The 16,324-nt window shown below is 50.6% G+C and overlaps 1 protein-coding gene across 1 annotated transcript in view; it reads right to left on the bottom strand.

The window, feature by feature from the left end:
- The window catches only part of Lrrc20 (leucine rich repeat containing 20), a 77,826-nt gene extending 64,017 nt beyond the window's left edge, over positions 1-13,809 (bottom strand). The window contains exons 1-2 of the mRNA XM_036167162.1: positions 13,725-13,809; positions 6,199-6,343 (exon numbers count right to left, since the gene is read on the bottom strand). Coding sequence (XP_036023055.1) covers positions 6,199-6,280 — 82 coding nt within the window. The 5' untranslated portion in view covers positions 6,281-6,343; positions 13,725-13,809. The remainder of the gene's footprint in view (positions 1-6,198; positions 6,344-13,724) is intronic.
- Between the last annotated feature and the right edge of the window lie 2,515 nt (positions 13,810-16,324).

The raw sequence follows: 16,324 nt of genomic DNA, 5'->3' as shown, positions 1-16,324 counted from the left end.
TGTGCTGGCCTCTCCCAACTGTGCTCAGTCTCTCTCTCTGACCCCTCATCCACAAACAGAGGCCTGCCAGGCAACGAACCCGCCCAGACCTTAGAAATTCAAGGTAGAAGGGACTCACACAAGCCTCCCGTCCAAGTGCTGCTTGGGAGAACCTTGCACTTTCACAGACATGGGGCCCATGGACCCACAGATTTGTCCAGCTTCCAGACAGTTCCAAGAAGAGGACAGACAGGCTTGAGTTTGGCAAAGCTATCTTATATGCACCACCAGGAGTACTGTCTAGAAGAAGAAAAAAATGATAAAGTGGACTTCATCAAGATTAAAAGTATCTGTTTCTCAAATGACACTGTCAGAAGGCTGAAAGACGAGGCAGAGCCTAGAAACTGAGTTAGCAGAACACATCTGGCCAGATATGACCATAGGACCCCAGCACTTAGGAGGCTGAGGCAGGAGATGGCGCTGGAGTCCAGCCTGGACTACATAGCCAGACTCTGACTCAAATTAAAAAAAAAAAGTGAACTAGAACTTGGATCCAGAATACATAAAGAGCTGGGTACCAACAAGATGGCTCAGCAGGTATAGACACTTACCACCAAACCTGACGAGCTGAATTCCAACCCCAGGACCCACATGGTGGAAGAGAACCGACTCCCGAAAGTTCTCTGACCTCTACACACACACCATGGCATCTGTGTGCCCCACCCAATAAATAAGTAATAAATATAACTTTTTTTTTTTTTTTTTGGTTTTTCGAGACAGGGTTTCTCTGTATAGCTTTGTGCCTTTCCTGGAACTCACTTGGTAGCCCAGGCTGGCCTCGAATTCACAGAGATCCACCTGGCTCTGCCTCCCCAGTGCTGGGATTAAAGGCGTGAGCCACTACCGCCCGGCTAAATATAACATTTAAAAAATACATATTTATAGATCCGGGCAGGGTGGCACATTCCTTTAGTCCTAGCACTCAGAAGGCAGAAGCAAACAGATCTCTTTGAGTTCCAAAATAGCCAGGGCTACATAGACATCACCTCCAAGAAAACAATATGCATCTGTATACATACATACATACATACATACATATGTACAGAGAAACACACACACACACACACACACACATACACACATGAATTTTCAAAACTTCACGACAAACATTTATTTGAAATGACAGTAAAGGGTTGGAACACAGGTTTCATCAAAGCCAGACGGGGCAGAGAGGTACATGAAAAGATTGTCAACATCATTTGCCATCAAAGAACTGTGAATAAAGCAACAACAGATGTTGTCGTCTCCCCTAAACACTATCATAAACTGACAACCGTACTGAGTGCCGGAGAACATGGGCAGGAACCAGAGCTCTGGGCACGAGAGGGGGCCGCCCCACGGTCAAACCACACTCAACCACACGCAGCCCAGCTACTGCTCCTGGCACTGATTCGCACAAAACCCTTCACGACAGCGCTGATGGGCTCATTAACAATGTGGGAAACCTAGAAATCATCCGCATGTCCTCCGGCCCGGAACAGGGAATCAGACGGCGTACCTGTGCCACATAACCTACTCAGGGGAAGAGAGCAGCTAGGTACGGATTCTCAGGAGCCAGGACAAGTGTCATACAGGCTCTACTGAGGAAAGGCAGCCAAGCCCAGCTGGGCGTGGCTTTGCCTGTCTGGAATCCCAGCCTCATGGGAGACTGAAGCAGAAGGGTTCCAAGTTCAGGACCAGGCTAGACAACTTGATGAAGACTATCACAAAACAAAAAGTTGAAAGAGCTAAGGATAAGGGGCTGGAGGGATAGCTCAGCAGCGCAGAGCACTCGCTGCTCTTGCAGAGGACAACCATCTGTAACTCCAGCTCCAGAGGATCCACTGCTCTCCTCTGGCTTTTGAGGGTATCTGCATTCGTGTGTGCATAAGTGCACGTAATAAAAAATGCAAGCCAAGTATGGTGGTGCACTTTGGGAGGCAGAAGCATGAGGCAAGAGGAGCTCTGTGAGTTCAAGGTCAGCCTGGCCTATGGAGCAAGTTCCAGCCCAGCCAGGACCACACAGTGAGACCCTGCCTCAAAAAGAACAGAAGGAAAGGAAAAGGCAGGCTCACAGTGGTGTTTCTGAGGCCGGAGAGGAGACGGTCTGGGGTAGGATAGCCTCCAGCGGCTTGGCTCTCAGCCTATCTCTTCATCTCCTGTGCCCCCCACAGGGGCATCAGGGTGTTTGTCCAGACAGGGTCCGAACCACACAGGGCTGGATGAGCTGTGGTTTCACCTCTACCCACCTGACAGAGGTCACCAGCAAGTCACCTGCATACTCTTTCCAGCTCCAGCTCTGTAAAACTCCTACAACATGATGTGATACATGTTTGCATTTATTCCTAGCATTCAGGAGACTTGAGTAAGAGGGTCACCGTAAGTTCAAGGCCAGCTTGGGCTACACAGTGAGGTCAAAGCCAGCCTAAGTTATATAATGAGTGTGGGCACCTTCTCACAAAATTCAAAAGCAACCTTTCAGAGGGCACAAGTTGGTTACCTTTACGCAGCAGTACACTAGAAACAAGATATTAAAAATACTCATGTCTAGCTAGACGGTGGTGGCTCACACCTTTAATCCCAGCACTCAGGAGGCAGAGGGAGGTGGATCTCAGTCAGTTCCAGGCCAGCCTGGTCTATAGAGCGAGTTCCAGGACAGCCAGCAACCCTGTCTCAAAAAGCCAAACCAAAGGAAAAAGAAAAACAAAAAACCTCACGTCTGTTTCATCATTTTTACAACAGGATACTGACATCATCAAGTTCTCGTGACAATTAAATGAGTCAGGATAGGCAAAGCGCTCGCACGGGTGCCTGGTGACCAGAGTACCTGGAGAGACAGAACTGACATTCCATCACCCCTAGGTGGGAGGATGGCCGCGCTGGGCCTGTCAAGGTGCCAAGCTGTCCCTGACGGAAGCTGGGGTTTTTGATGTATGATACCTCCAGTAAAAGGGCAAGCTAGGGTGGAAACTACTTTTTTCTTTTCTTGAATCTGTCTTATCTTTCTTTAGCTCTGCACTGAAAAAAAAAAAAAAATTCCTCAAAGATTCTGAAACCACAAGCTTGTGTGTGTGTGTGTGTGTGTGTGTGTGTGTGTGTGTGTGTGTGTACCCAAGTGTCACAAGACCCACAGAGAGGTCCAAGGACAACCTGTAGGAGTTGGCCCTTTCCTTCCACCACGTGGGTCCTGGGGATTAAACTTGGGTCTTTGACTTGGTGGTGAGCATCTTTACACACTAAGCCATCTAACCTAGGCCTTGTTTTTTGTTGTTGTTGTTTTTTTTTTTCAGACAGGTAACACACAGTAGGTGCTCAATATGTGCAGACTTCTTAAAGCCCGTGGCTCCTTCAGACTGTTTCAGACTGGTCTGGTCAGGTCACCTTCCAAAAGGCAGACTTGTGAGGAGCTCAGAATGGTCAGGTCTCACATTTTGCTTCTATGGTCACTAAAGGGGTAGAAAGGCCTGTACAACCCAACTGTTACTTTAAAGGCTCAATCCCACCACAGGAAAGTCTCCAGCTTCAGCAGGACTTCCAAGGCTGAAGGCTCTCCCACATTGACTGGGCCTTTGCTGCACCCAGGATCTTGGCAATCACCAGCTACCACCCTACCCCAAGGCTGTGTGGTACAGTGAGTCTCTCAGCTCTGGTACCCTCAGCAGGGGTTCTAATCCCAAGCACTGCGGTAGTCTGGCAAGGTGGCTGGAGGCCTGCCTTGGGATCCTCAGGGGGCATGGACCCTGGCTGGTGCAGAGAGGTCAGTGTGCCATGTTCTACACTAACCATCCCACAGGAGTCACCCAGACAGAGCCCCCTCTTACTTGCTGACTTCTGTACCTGACCACCGGGACACATGTGTTTGTAATCTCTGGTTTTGGGAGCTCCAGATTTCACATAGTTGGGGGGGTGGGTATCACCCCTTAACAACACCTTCTGAAAGCTAAAGAATCAACTTTAGGGGTTGGGGATTTAGGTCAGTGGTAGATCACTTGCCTAGCAAGCGCAAGGCCCTGGGTTCGATCCTCAGCTCTGGTTAAAAAAAAAAAAAGAATCAACTCTAACTCAACAAAGGCCTCTCCTAACGTGGCCGCATCCAGTCCCTCCCTCCTGCCTCCTCACAGCTGCCTCTTCCACCAGGAAGCTGCCTGGGTCAGAGTTACGGTCTCCCTCTCTGGCTCTCCCTCCTGAGCATGGTCACTACTCACTGTGCTCACAGGATCTGGATGAGAAGGCGCTGCCTGGGTCCCTCAACCCCTGCCACCTTATAGACATGCCACCTCATACCGAACTGCCTCTCAGAGGGAATGTGAAGTGGGGGGCCGTGTGACCAGGCTGACTGGCACCTGTGGAGGTCGTTTGTGCCAATGAAGACTTAGCCTCTACCTCAACAGGCTTTGGGTATGAGAAAAAAAAATTAAAAATAATAGCTGCCAATTACTGAGCTCCCCACATGCCAAGCAAGTGACAGATGTAATTGTTCTTAACCACCCTGAGAAGAGCACACAATTGTCCCTAACCACCCTGAGAGGAAGACACAATTACCATCCCTACTTGATAGATGAAGAGATCAAGGCTCAGACAGGATAGGTGACCTGCTAAGATGCCAAGCTAGTCCGTGGCACAGTCAGGATTCACATCCAGGACCCAACAGCCCAAAGCCTGGCAGAGAGTCTTGCATGCTGGGGTAAGACACCAAAGCTCTACTGAGGGGCCACAGTTAGTGGCTACCCCTAAGGCGGAAACCTTCCCATTACCTGACGACCTCTCACCCTTTGGCTCAGCTTAGTGAAGCCACCACAGGCCATCACAGTGCCACCTGCCATACTAGGTTCAGGGAGAGGGTGCAGAAGACCACAGGGTCAACTGCACATGGTGGCGAACACCTTTAATCCCAGCATTAAGGACGCAGAGACGGGCGGATCGCTGTGAGTTCGAGGCCAGTTGGATCTACATAGCATCCCAGCCTGAGATACATGGCGGAAAAAAAAGACCACAGTGTTCCTGCTCTCTGGAAATGCCAAATGGGTTACTACAGAGGAGGAAGGGAGGGAGGGAGGGTAGAAGGGATAAAACGGAGGGCTTCCTGGAAGAGGAAGTGACCAAAGTGTATCTGAAGGCTGACTGTCTCTCTAATCCCTGGGCTGTCACCTTCTGGCTCAGAGCCCTGCATTCCAGACAGCACCCGAAGGGAGCTCACAGCTGGGGCTCTACTCAGACAATAAACACCACCAAAAGGCTTCCTTGTTACACAGACACATGCAGACACACACATGTGCACACAAACCCCCATATGCCTAGAAAACTCCTCTCCACAGACAAACCCATCCAAGCCATATGCACTGTCATCCCCAAGACAGGGTCATGCTCCAGCCCTCTGGGTTCCTACAATGTGCTGACACACCTGTGTCTCTTCAGTGGCACTGATACTCCTGTGAGTTACACACACACACACACACACACACACACACACACACACACACACAGAGTCATGTGTATGCAGAACATATGAATTATTCATGCTCACAAAGGCACACACAAACTCATGCATACACAGACATAATTGTCCAGTCTCCCTGGCTCCTCCTGTCATTCACATCTTCAGAGTTTGACTAGATGGATGGCTTGCTTAAATACTTAGGAGTCTCAGGGTAAATAAAAGGCTAAAATGCTATTATCCGTTCAAATTAAAAAAAAAAAAAATACATGTCACAACAGCAGAGCGTGAAGCTATCTTCTAGCTGGGTGAAACCAAAAGCTCACACAGGCTACCCATGACTGATAAGTATTGCTCACCACAGGGAGACTGTGACAGTTCAACCAGATAACACTTAAGAGGCGCCCAGCATGGGGCCTGTGCGTGGGGTGACTCAAGCGTGGCCAGTTTGATGTTTTGAGGCAGTTTGATGGAACACACACACACACACACACACACACACACACACACACAAGCTCACGGACATCCAAGCAGCCAGGATCCACAGCTCAGCACTCTTCCAGTTTCTTTGGCCAGAACAAAGTCTACAGGGAGACACACCCCAGCCACACTAGCCACAACTGTAGTAGAAGTTCCAAGAAGCACTTGTCCTTCTGACCACACACTGATGGCCCCTTCATCTCCTTTATGGGCCATCTCTGAATTCACAGGCAAGTCACAGGGTAGGAGAGCCCGGCCTCACTTACCCAGGGTGTCTGAGCTGCTTTCTACCGTCTCGTTGACCTTCCTTGCGACTCTGGCCACAGCCTCACCCATCTTCCTCAGCATGCAGACGTGGGTGTCCGGCTCCCAGCCTCCAGGCTGGTCTGCTGCTCACAAAGGGGTCTGTGCCTGGGGAAGACACAGGACCGTGAAACACCCACCTGACAGCCAGGGTCCCATGACCAGTAGTACTCTCCTCTCTAAGGACCCAGGCCATTAAGAAGCTACAAGGAAGGAGTCACCAGGCCACTCACCTCCTCCAGAGCCCAGCTTAGCCTTTACAAGAGCTGCTCTCATCTACCACCCAGAGCGTGAGGGCGGCTGGGCCTTACCACTTTCCTGGGAGGAACAGCACGCCTGACCTCACCAGACACAGAGCTTGACCCAGTGGCCAGGCTAGGGTGAGGACTCAGATGGCCTGTGACTCAACAGGTAGGGCGGGTTGCTGGGGAAGAGGCCAGGTCCAGCTAACTGCTGGGGAAAGGCTCCTGTCTATTCTGCAGCCTCCTGGCCAGGGTTCAATCCGCATAACTAGGCCAGCTGCCCGGCTCGCTGCCCCACCTACCAGGTTCCTGCTACATGGCAGGAAGTGCAGTACTGGGGCAAATGGGCCTTAGAGTCGGCGGGTGGGTGGTCTACAGGGATCCCCAACCTCTATGCCAGAACAGAGGGAGGTGACAGTGTCAGCACTCAGGCCTCAGTCTCGGCTTGCTGCAGTTTATCTGCAAGGAATGAGGAAGTGATGGATGTGAGAAGGGAAACAACTGGATTGTGGTTGATTTATGGTGTACCTTAATAAACTTATCTGGCGGTCAGAGAACAGAACAGCCACTAGATCAGACATAGAGGCCAGACAGTTGTAGCACACACTCCTTTAATCCTCTCACTGGGGAGGCAGAGATCCATCCGACCTCTGTGAGTTCAAGGCCACACTGGGAACAGAGCCAGACGTGGTGGTACACACCTTTAATCCCGGCACTTGAGATCACATGAGATTTCATATCATTGCTTGGGAAGGACATATGCCTTTAATCCCAGGAAGTGATGGCAGGAAGCAGAAAGGTATACAAGGTGTGAGGACGAGGAACTAGAGGCTTTTTAACAGCAGTACAGCTGAGATCTATTCCAGTGAGGAAGTGAGGATTCAGAGGCCTTCAGTCTGAGGAAACAGGATCAGCTGAGGAGTTTTCAAGGTGAGGTTGGCTGTAGCTTATTCTGTTTCTCTGATTTTTTTTTCTTAGTTTTTTGAGACAGGGTTTCTCTGTGTAGCTTTGTGCCTGTCCTAGAACTCACTCTAGACCAGGCTGACCTCAAACTCACAAAGATCCACGTGCCTCTGCCTCCTGAGTGCTGGGATTAAAGGCGTGTGCCACCAACGCCTGGCTGTTTCTCTGGTTTTTCAGCTTTCACAACAATACCTGGTTCTGGGTTTTTTATCAATAAGACCATTTAGCAATTCATCTTACACTGGAACCCTGGGGAGAAGATACTTAAAGAAGTGTGGGGGCTGGAGAGATGGCTCAGAGGTTAAGAGCACTGTCTGCTCTTCCATAAGACCTGGATCCAAGTCCCAGGACCCTCATGGTGGCTCACAACCATACTCTTTTGGCTTCTGAAGGCACCAGGCACCAGATATGTATGTAGTGCACACACATACATTCGGATGAAATACCATATACATGAAAGGAAGGAAGGAAGGAAGGAAGGAAGGAAGGAAGGAAGGAAGGAAGGAAGGAAGGGAAAAAAAGCAAATGACAAGACATTGGAAAAATAGGCTAGGAGTGTAGCTCATCTGGTAAAATGCTTACCAAGCAGTCACAAAAGCCCTGGGTTCGATCCCCAGCACCACACAAACCAGGCATGGTGGGACACACCTGTAGTCCCAGCACTCAGGAGTTTGAGACCGAATTTCAAGGTCATGCTTGGCTACATAAGTGAAAAGCCAGCATGGGCTACATGACACCTTGTCTCATGTTAATTAATTAACTAATTAATTAATAAAGAAGTGAAAAAGGTCATAAAAATGTCTCCCCAACCCCTGTTATTACAGAGAAAGAAACCAAAGCACAATAACTAGGTACCAGGGACAAGCTCAGGACGAGGGGGTCATAATCAGGTCTGGGTATCGCCACACTTCTTCACAGAAATCACCGACCTCACCACAAGGAGGAAGGAACTCAGAGTCAATGTCAAAGGCCCTCTTCTTTGTCTCTCCTGGCCCTGAATACAACAGTCACTCCAGCAAACCCACCCTAGTCAGAGGCTAGAGGTGGAGAGAATGTTCAGTGCTGACCACACAGGGCAGGTAAGGTCAAGCCCATCCCTCACCCAGGAGATCAATGGCGTGTGTCCCGCCAAGAGGCTGACCCAGGAAGGGCAGAACACACTGATGATGGGAAAGATCCCCAAGTCCAACTCTGCCACCGAGTGACTGAGAAGGGGGGAGTGGGGGGGGCTCAACCACACTGAGCATGGAGCCTAGTAACACCTCTCCATGAGTGCACGTGATCTCGCAAAGCAAGTGAGCCAGCCTCACTCGGAGCCCGGCACTCATAAACACCCCACGAAAGCCAGCTGAGAGGATCGGAGAGGTCATGGGCGGGTGTGACCCCAGCGCTGAGTTTTTTGTGTATGACCCTCAGGACTCTGAACAAACACCTCGGCAGAACTCATCCTCAAGGAATGAGCACAGGTGTCCCGTCGCTCCACTGGCAGAAAGTGTCCCCTGATTGTCCCAGCCTCAGCAGTCGCTCCTCCCTCTGAGCTTAGTGGTACTCACATGACTAAGCACAAGTCACTGGGGTTGTTTGTGAGGGAGCGTCAAAATTGTTCTCTCTAGCTGGGCGTGGTGGCACGCACCTTTAATCCCAGCCAGCACTGGGGAGTTCTGGGCCTACCTCGTCTGGTTTACATAGTGAGTCCCAGGGCAGCCAGAGCTACATACTAAAGAGACCCTGTCTCAAAAAACAAACAAACAAACAGAAAAAAAAAAAAAACAAAGAAAAATCTCTCTTTCCACTTGCTCCCTTCCCCTCCCCTCCCCCACTAGCCTGTGAGCACATCCACCCTATGCTTTTCTTCATACTCTTACCATTACCAATATAGGTGCTTAGGAAGTAAGTACCTCCAGTGGTGACCGTCCACACACACCACTTGGATTTCAAATTGGAATGCAAGTAAGTGACTCTTCCAATAGGTCCAAGGCAGAGTCCAAGGTGAAAAGGGTCCTAAGTCCGAATACCTAAACAGCCTGCATAGCACAGGCCAGTGAGTGACACTGGGGGAAAGGGAGGCCAGTGACAAACGGGACCCCACCACTTTCAACATGTAGCCGCCTACTCCAAACCCCTAGGCCTGAATTAGCGTTGCCAAAATTGAAGTGACGTACTTGTCTTTATTTTATTTTATTTTTTTTACTTATTTAATTTTATGTTATGTGCACTGGCGTTTTGTCCAAATTCATGTCTGTGTAAAGGTGTTGGATCCCCTGGAACTGTAGTTACAGACCGTTGGGAGCTGCCATGTGGATGCATGTGGATTGAACCGGAAGAGCAGCCAGTATGCTTAACCACTGAGCCATTTCCCCAGCCCTTAATTTTACTTCTCTCTCTCTGTCTCTCTCTCTCTTTCTCTCTCTGTCTCTCTGTCTCTGTCTCTGTCTCTCTCTGTCTCTCTGTCTCTCTCTCTCTGTGTCTCTCTCTCTGTCTCTCTGTCTCTGTGTCTGTGTGTGTGTGTGTGTGTGTGTGTGTGTGTGTGTGTGTAGGCTCAGGTGTGCTGTGGGACACATTTGGAGATAAGAGGACACCTTTCAAGAGTGTGTTCTCCCCACGGTAGGTTCTTAGCTCAAACTCAGGTCATCAGGTGTGCCAGCAAGTGTTTTACCCACTGAGCCCTCTCAGTGGCCCTGATGTCACTTACCCTAACTCCTTCACAAACAGAGAAACTGTGGATCAAGGAAGGGAGACCAACAGGCTAGATGGCCACAGAGCCCCCACGTCTCCTGATGCTTAGCATGGAGCTCTTTCTGCGTACCATCTTCTCTCCTTTCCCCTCTCCAAAACTTATGATCAATAATCATTATGTATGTTGGGTACGCAGGACATAAGAATAAGAGGGAAAAAATGACAGGATTTAGCTCTGACTTGTGATTTTTTAGAAGGTGAAATTTCTAAAGTACAGCCCTAGGACAATTCTGGACTCAAAACACAAAATGGAAAGAAAAATTGCCAAGATGGGAAGGGCCTGTGCTACCCAGAAGAATATACTAGGCTGTCAATCAGCCACTATGCCTGCAATTCTATCAGCTGTCACCAGGTGGAGATATAGCTGTAGGTTATTGATGAAAGAAGTCCCTTGGAAAACCACCAGGAGTCAAAACTCAGACACCCCACAGTGTGGGTCAGAGTGGGCCATAAAGCATGAACAGGCTCAACACATGAAGTCCGGGTGTCAAACCAACTTACTAGGAAGAAGGATTGATTCCCTTACTTCAAGGATGCTCTGGGTGCAGCATAGATACATCCTAGGAAATCTAAAACCACTGCCTAAAACATCAGCTGCCTACATTCACCACGCTCACTGCTGGCCTAAAGCTTCGTCTCACCACAAGAGAGAGAGAAGTGTTCCACCAATCCAGCTGGGCACTTCTTCCAAGCCAGAGGACAGAGCAGGCAAGACTGTGCAATGGAGAGACGGCAGGTCACATTCTGTACAGGGGCCAAGATAGGGTAGCAGAGCTCCAGAGCTGAGGGAGAATAAACTTGAGGGGCTGGAGTGGGCTCCTGGCCCCGTCAAGGGGCACCAAGAAAACTATTCACTTAGTGGTTCCTTTGGCCCCAAAGCCTGGACCAAACAGGGATTTATTGAATATCTAATAAAAGCTCAAAGAGAAAGGCTGGGGAGGAAGATAGAAAAACACATTTGTCCTTGCTGAGTCTGGTGGCACAGGCCTGTAACACCAGCTACTCAGTAGGCTGAAGAGGGAGAATCTTAAGTTCAAGACCTGCATGGACTACAGAGCAAGTTCAAGGGCAACTCAGACTCTTGTCATAGCCCTGGTTTTAATCCCAGTACTGGCAGGGAGTGGGAGGGATGGGATGTTGTGTTTTGTTTTATTTTATTTTCAATGTTTTAAAAAGAGAAACAGACAACTGTCAAAGACAGATGAGTCAGGGCTATAGGCTGCCCCCTCTGCAATCTATATAAACAGTTTTGAGCCCATTCACAATCTGCACATCAGCACTATTTGAACAATCAAGGCCCTAGGCATCCCTCTGGAGCCAGCACAAACCAGGGGCCCCAGGCCAACCCCACAGGTCTCAGTTCGGGGCTTCGGGAAGCAGAGATCTGGTCAACCCTTCGAGTAAAGGTGATGGCAGCAGAGTCAGGAAGAAACAGGAGCTATCGGCCCACAGGGGCCTGGGCTGTTTCAGTATAACCAATGCTAACCATCGCAGCCAACGGGTGGGGGATGGGAAGGGGACTTGGAAACTTTCAAGGAAGCTGGACATGGCGACACGTGGTGTATCTATAATCCCAGGCCGAGGAAAGCCGAGGCTGGAGGATTTTGAGTCCCAGGCCAGCCTGGGCTACAAAGCAAGACCCTGTCTCAAAAAAATAAATAAAGGAAGGAAGGAAGGAGGAGAAAAGAAAACCAGAGGAAAAAGGAGGAGGAAGAGGTGACCAAAGAAATCACTCCAAAGTCCACGGTGCTTGGACAGACAGAATAAACCCTGCCCACCTGCTCACCTGGCCCTTCCCCAAGTCTGTAATACAGTCCCAGGACACGTTTAAATTTGCAATCTTCTGGTCATCATCTACAAAACCCACCCTGGACAATGAAGAGTCAAGAACAGGATAGACTAGAGGTGTCCCCACCTTTTGAGACCGTGACACGGTACTGTCATCTACATGTGTATTGAGCTGCGTTCATAGCTCTCCTGGGACGAACTGGGCCCACAGGCCACAGGCTGGACATGCCTGATGGAACAAGCTTACCACTGGCAGGCAGAATGAGCCAGTGATGGGCCAGTACAGTACAGTGATAGCCTGGGGGGGGGGGGGGCATGGAGGCCTGTGGCATGACCCCAGAGGGAGGAACCACAGGGTGCCAGCAACAGGTAGACAAAGACATGCCAGAGAGGAGATGGCCTGCAGTCTGTTTCAGATCTTTGAAGACTTTCCTAGAAGGCAGTCCTCTGAGGGGCACCACTAATCCAAGCAGAATTCTGGAAAGTTTTCAATGCTGTGGGGCAGCCCCAGCTGTTAAGATGGAAAGATCACCCTTCCTCAATGGAGCTGTTAAGAAAATTAACTGATGATAAATCACTTCTGACCAAGGGCTTTGCAAACCATTAAGGGCTTCCCCCATCAAGGCATGACCAATCAATAGGTGAGCAAACACAGGTAGACCGGAAGTTTTCACACAATAAATTGAAGGTGGGTGTGCTATTCTGCTTTGATGGATGTGAGCGCTGCGCGGTTTCTCTGCCAGATGGGAAACCGGTCTCACCTAGACTCCAAACTAGGGGCCGGGGTACTTAAACCTTGACCATAGCTCTGACCCAGCCCTTAAGGGCCAGAACTTTACCACCTTATCTGCCGCCCTGAGATCTCCGCAAAAGAAACCACTGCGACACGCCGGACGCACCAGATGGTCCTATATTTAGTTACTGTTGTGGTCAACTGGGAACTTTAGAGCCTGGCAGCCGCTCGGCGGGGCAACCGGAGCCTCTGGAGCCATGCGCTCGAGCTGCCCCACCGCTGGCTCCAGCCAGGCTTCGGGACCCTGCCAAGGCCAAGAGCTGGTGTGGGGAGGTGAGGGGCACGGTGCTTGTTCGCACCCCAGCGGTCCCAAAGGTGCACTCGAGACCAGAACAGAGCTGACCCACTTTCCCACCCAGGGGAAACAGCCCGCTGGGCAGTGAGCCGGACTTGTCGGCGCCTAGTTTCTGAGTCTTGGGGTTTGGGGAGCCCCGCGTGAGCATCCTCAGACTGTCTCTGCCCATGACTGTACGCAGTGGCCAAAGGCAGGATTCCCCTAGACCGCATGTCCGCTGCCAGGGGCTGCTGGTCTCCAGCCCCGCACTGGTCTGGCAGGCTGGGGGACGGGGGCAAATAAAGCAAACAGACCGGGGGACTCTGGTAATCACACAGGCCGGGGGCGTCCCACGCTGCCAGGGGCGGAGAGGTAAACTCCCCGGCGCGACATGCGCAGCTGCCTCTCCCCGTGGGCACGGGCGTCTCCCTGGGGAAACGGAAGCCGGGCTGTCCGGGAGCGCTAACCACGAGCCTCCCACTCCCCCGAGAGATCTCGGGCTGGCGAGTCCACGACCCCGGACACTGCCCGAGCCGCCGCTCAGTGCTACCAGGTGTCCTGGGGGAGGGGAAAGGACGCGGCCAAGCCTGGGACCCTGCTTTCCCTTCTTCCCCAGCCCCTGCCACGCTCAGCCTCTGGCCACGGTTACTCTGCGCGGCGCGGAGCCTGTGGGCCGCTTGAGGCAGCACTTACGGCGACAATGCGTCCTAAGCCCTGCGCCCAGCAGTCACGCTCCCTCGGCGGCCGCCGGTACCCGGTGCAAGTTCTGAGCCCCAAGGGGCGGAGCTCGAGGGGGCGGAGCCCAAAGGACAGCCGGCTCTGTGCGCACGACCTCTCAGCCAATAGCGGTGCCAGGATGATAACTGGGGCGGGGCGAGGCCTGAGCTCCGGCTGCGCGAGCCAATCAGCGCTCAGTTCTTTCTGCGCGCTCAGGAACCTAGGGAGGAACCGCTTTGTGTAGAGTCTGCCCCAGTCAGAGCGCTGGAGGCGGATGTCTGCACCTATATCCTGAGGGTGCTGCTCCAGGCTGGGTTTTCTCCAGATGGGGCCCGAGTTCGGCAGATCAGGGAACTTTGAAAAACGTGAAGAAACTCTAATTGAGGCCTCATAGTAACTTCACCTCGCCAAAGCCCAGAAAACATGGAGTTAATGTCTATATAAATACCTGCTTCACCTGGTCCTTGTGAGCATTGTTGAGTGCAGCACGCTGGATGACTTACCCGGGAGCCAAATAGGAGCGACCCTAGCCCTAGAACACAGATGTAGGTTTTTCCATGTTCCAATGTGGTAACCGTTCGCCGAAGTTGTGTGTTGTTTCGTTTCTGTTTTGTTTTTAAGATTTATGCATATTTGTCTGCATGTGTATCTGCGCACCACTTGTGTGTCTGGTACCCTCAGAGGCCCGAAAGAGGAGGGATGATCATCCCCTGAAATTAGAGTTACAGAAAACTGTGAGCCATGTCCATGCTGGGAACTGAGCCCTGATCCTCTGTATGAGCAGTAAATACTCTTTTAACTGATGAGCCATTGCTCCAGCCTCTTGACGAAGGTTTGATAGCAACGGAACAAAGGAAGCCATAAATCAAGGCACTTTTCAAGTATATTGGTGAGGATCCCAGATAAACAGGCTACAGTAAAGGGGAGGATGGGGAGATCTCAGCTATAGGCCTCAGATGCTAGTCTGAGGGCAATTAGCCCTTTGGTTGACTGGAAACTAGAGGTCTGTTCATGCATTCTAAATGTCTTATAGAATGGTTACAAAGCTGTTAGGCCAGGTAGAGAGCAGGGCAAGCTGTAGTTGTTAAGTGGCATAAAGATGCCTCATGCCTCAAAATAATCTTGACTCGGGACCTGCAAATTCAACCTCTCTGTATCACCAAGGTTCTAATCAGTAAATCAGATTAGCCGAAGGTGCAGTTCAGTTATATTTTATGCAGACTAGGCATCCACAGACCTTCTATTGTATAACTGTTTCCAAAAACACCCCAAACTGCAGGAATCTCCTTAAGTGGGAAGGGTAATAACTCAAAATAGCTTCAGGAAGTCCCTGAAACCGACCAGATTCACACTGCTTAGTGATGCCTTTGTTGCCTAATGGAGCAGAGCACACTCCTAAGACATGAGAGTAAACAATGGGTCCAAGGACCACTCTTCTGTCTACTTTTTAGGCAGGCCTTATGCTGTTCCTGAAGTCTCCAGAACAGGTCATTTTTCCTGAGGGAATCTGTCCTGTCTGTGTGTCTGTGTGTGGGTCACCTGTGAGGGCAGGCACATGCATACGTAAGTGGAGAGCAGAGAACAGCTTCTGTCAGTCTTCACCCTCCGCCTTGAGATGGAATCTCCAGCACACTGCTACATGCACTCAGCTCTGTTAGACAGGGACCATATGAGGCTTAGGGTTTTCCAGAGCCAGGTCTACTGATAACCTTCCAGACAGTTCTGGTTGTCACATCTCCCAGGGCCGGAGGACTCAGGTCTCATCCCTCTGACCAGCCAATAGAGTCCTGCAGTTTCAGTCCTTGGTTTTCCAAACTGTTGAGTATGAAGGAGTCAGTCCCAATGTCTCCCAGGCCTGCTAATGTTTACAGAGCTGCCTGACATTGCCACATACCCTTTCTAGGGAATAGAGAAAGACAAGAAGATATCTCCTCCTCTAACACACACACACACACACACACACACACACACACACACAAACTATGGGGAGGTCTGGAGAATGAATACTGAATTTGGCCACCAAGGAGGCTTTGGTAGTACAGCACATTCCTTAGGGCCTTAGGGTTTATGTCCCCCTAAAAGATAAATTAATTCTAATTCTTGAAGCTGGGAGTGTAGTTCAGCTAATAGCATGCCTGCGCTTTCAGGAACCCTGGGTTTGTTCCCCAGCTCAAAAACCAAGCATGCCAGTGGATTCCCAGCACCCAGAAGTGGGAGGCAGGGAGATCAGAAGGTCAAGATCACCCCCAGCTACTGTGGTGCTTTGAATAGGTATGGCCCCCATTGACTCAATGTGTCTGAATGCTTGGCCCATACACAGTGGTACTAGTAGAAGGTGTGGCCTTGTTGGAGTGGGTGTGGCCTTGTTGGAGTAGGTGTGGCCTTGTTGGAGTGGGTGTGGCCTGTTTGGAGTGGGTGTGGCCTTGTTGAAAGAAGTGTGTCACTGTGGAAGTGGGCTCTGAAACCTTATAATCTCAAGTCTAGCAAGTGTGACAGTTTTTCCTTCTGCTGCCTGTGGATCAAGATATAGAACTTCCAGCTCCTTCTCCAGCAAACTATAAGCCAGCCAGAATTAA

This window comes from Onychomys torridus, chromosome 18 (assembly GCF_903995425.1).
Source record: "Onychomys torridus chromosome 18, mOncTor1.1, whole genome shotgun sequence".
Classification (NCBI taxonomy): domain Eukaryota; kingdom Metazoa; phylum Chordata; class Mammalia; order Rodentia; family Cricetidae; genus Onychomys; species Onychomys torridus.
This window is presented reverse-complemented; position numbering and strand designations above follow the sequence as displayed.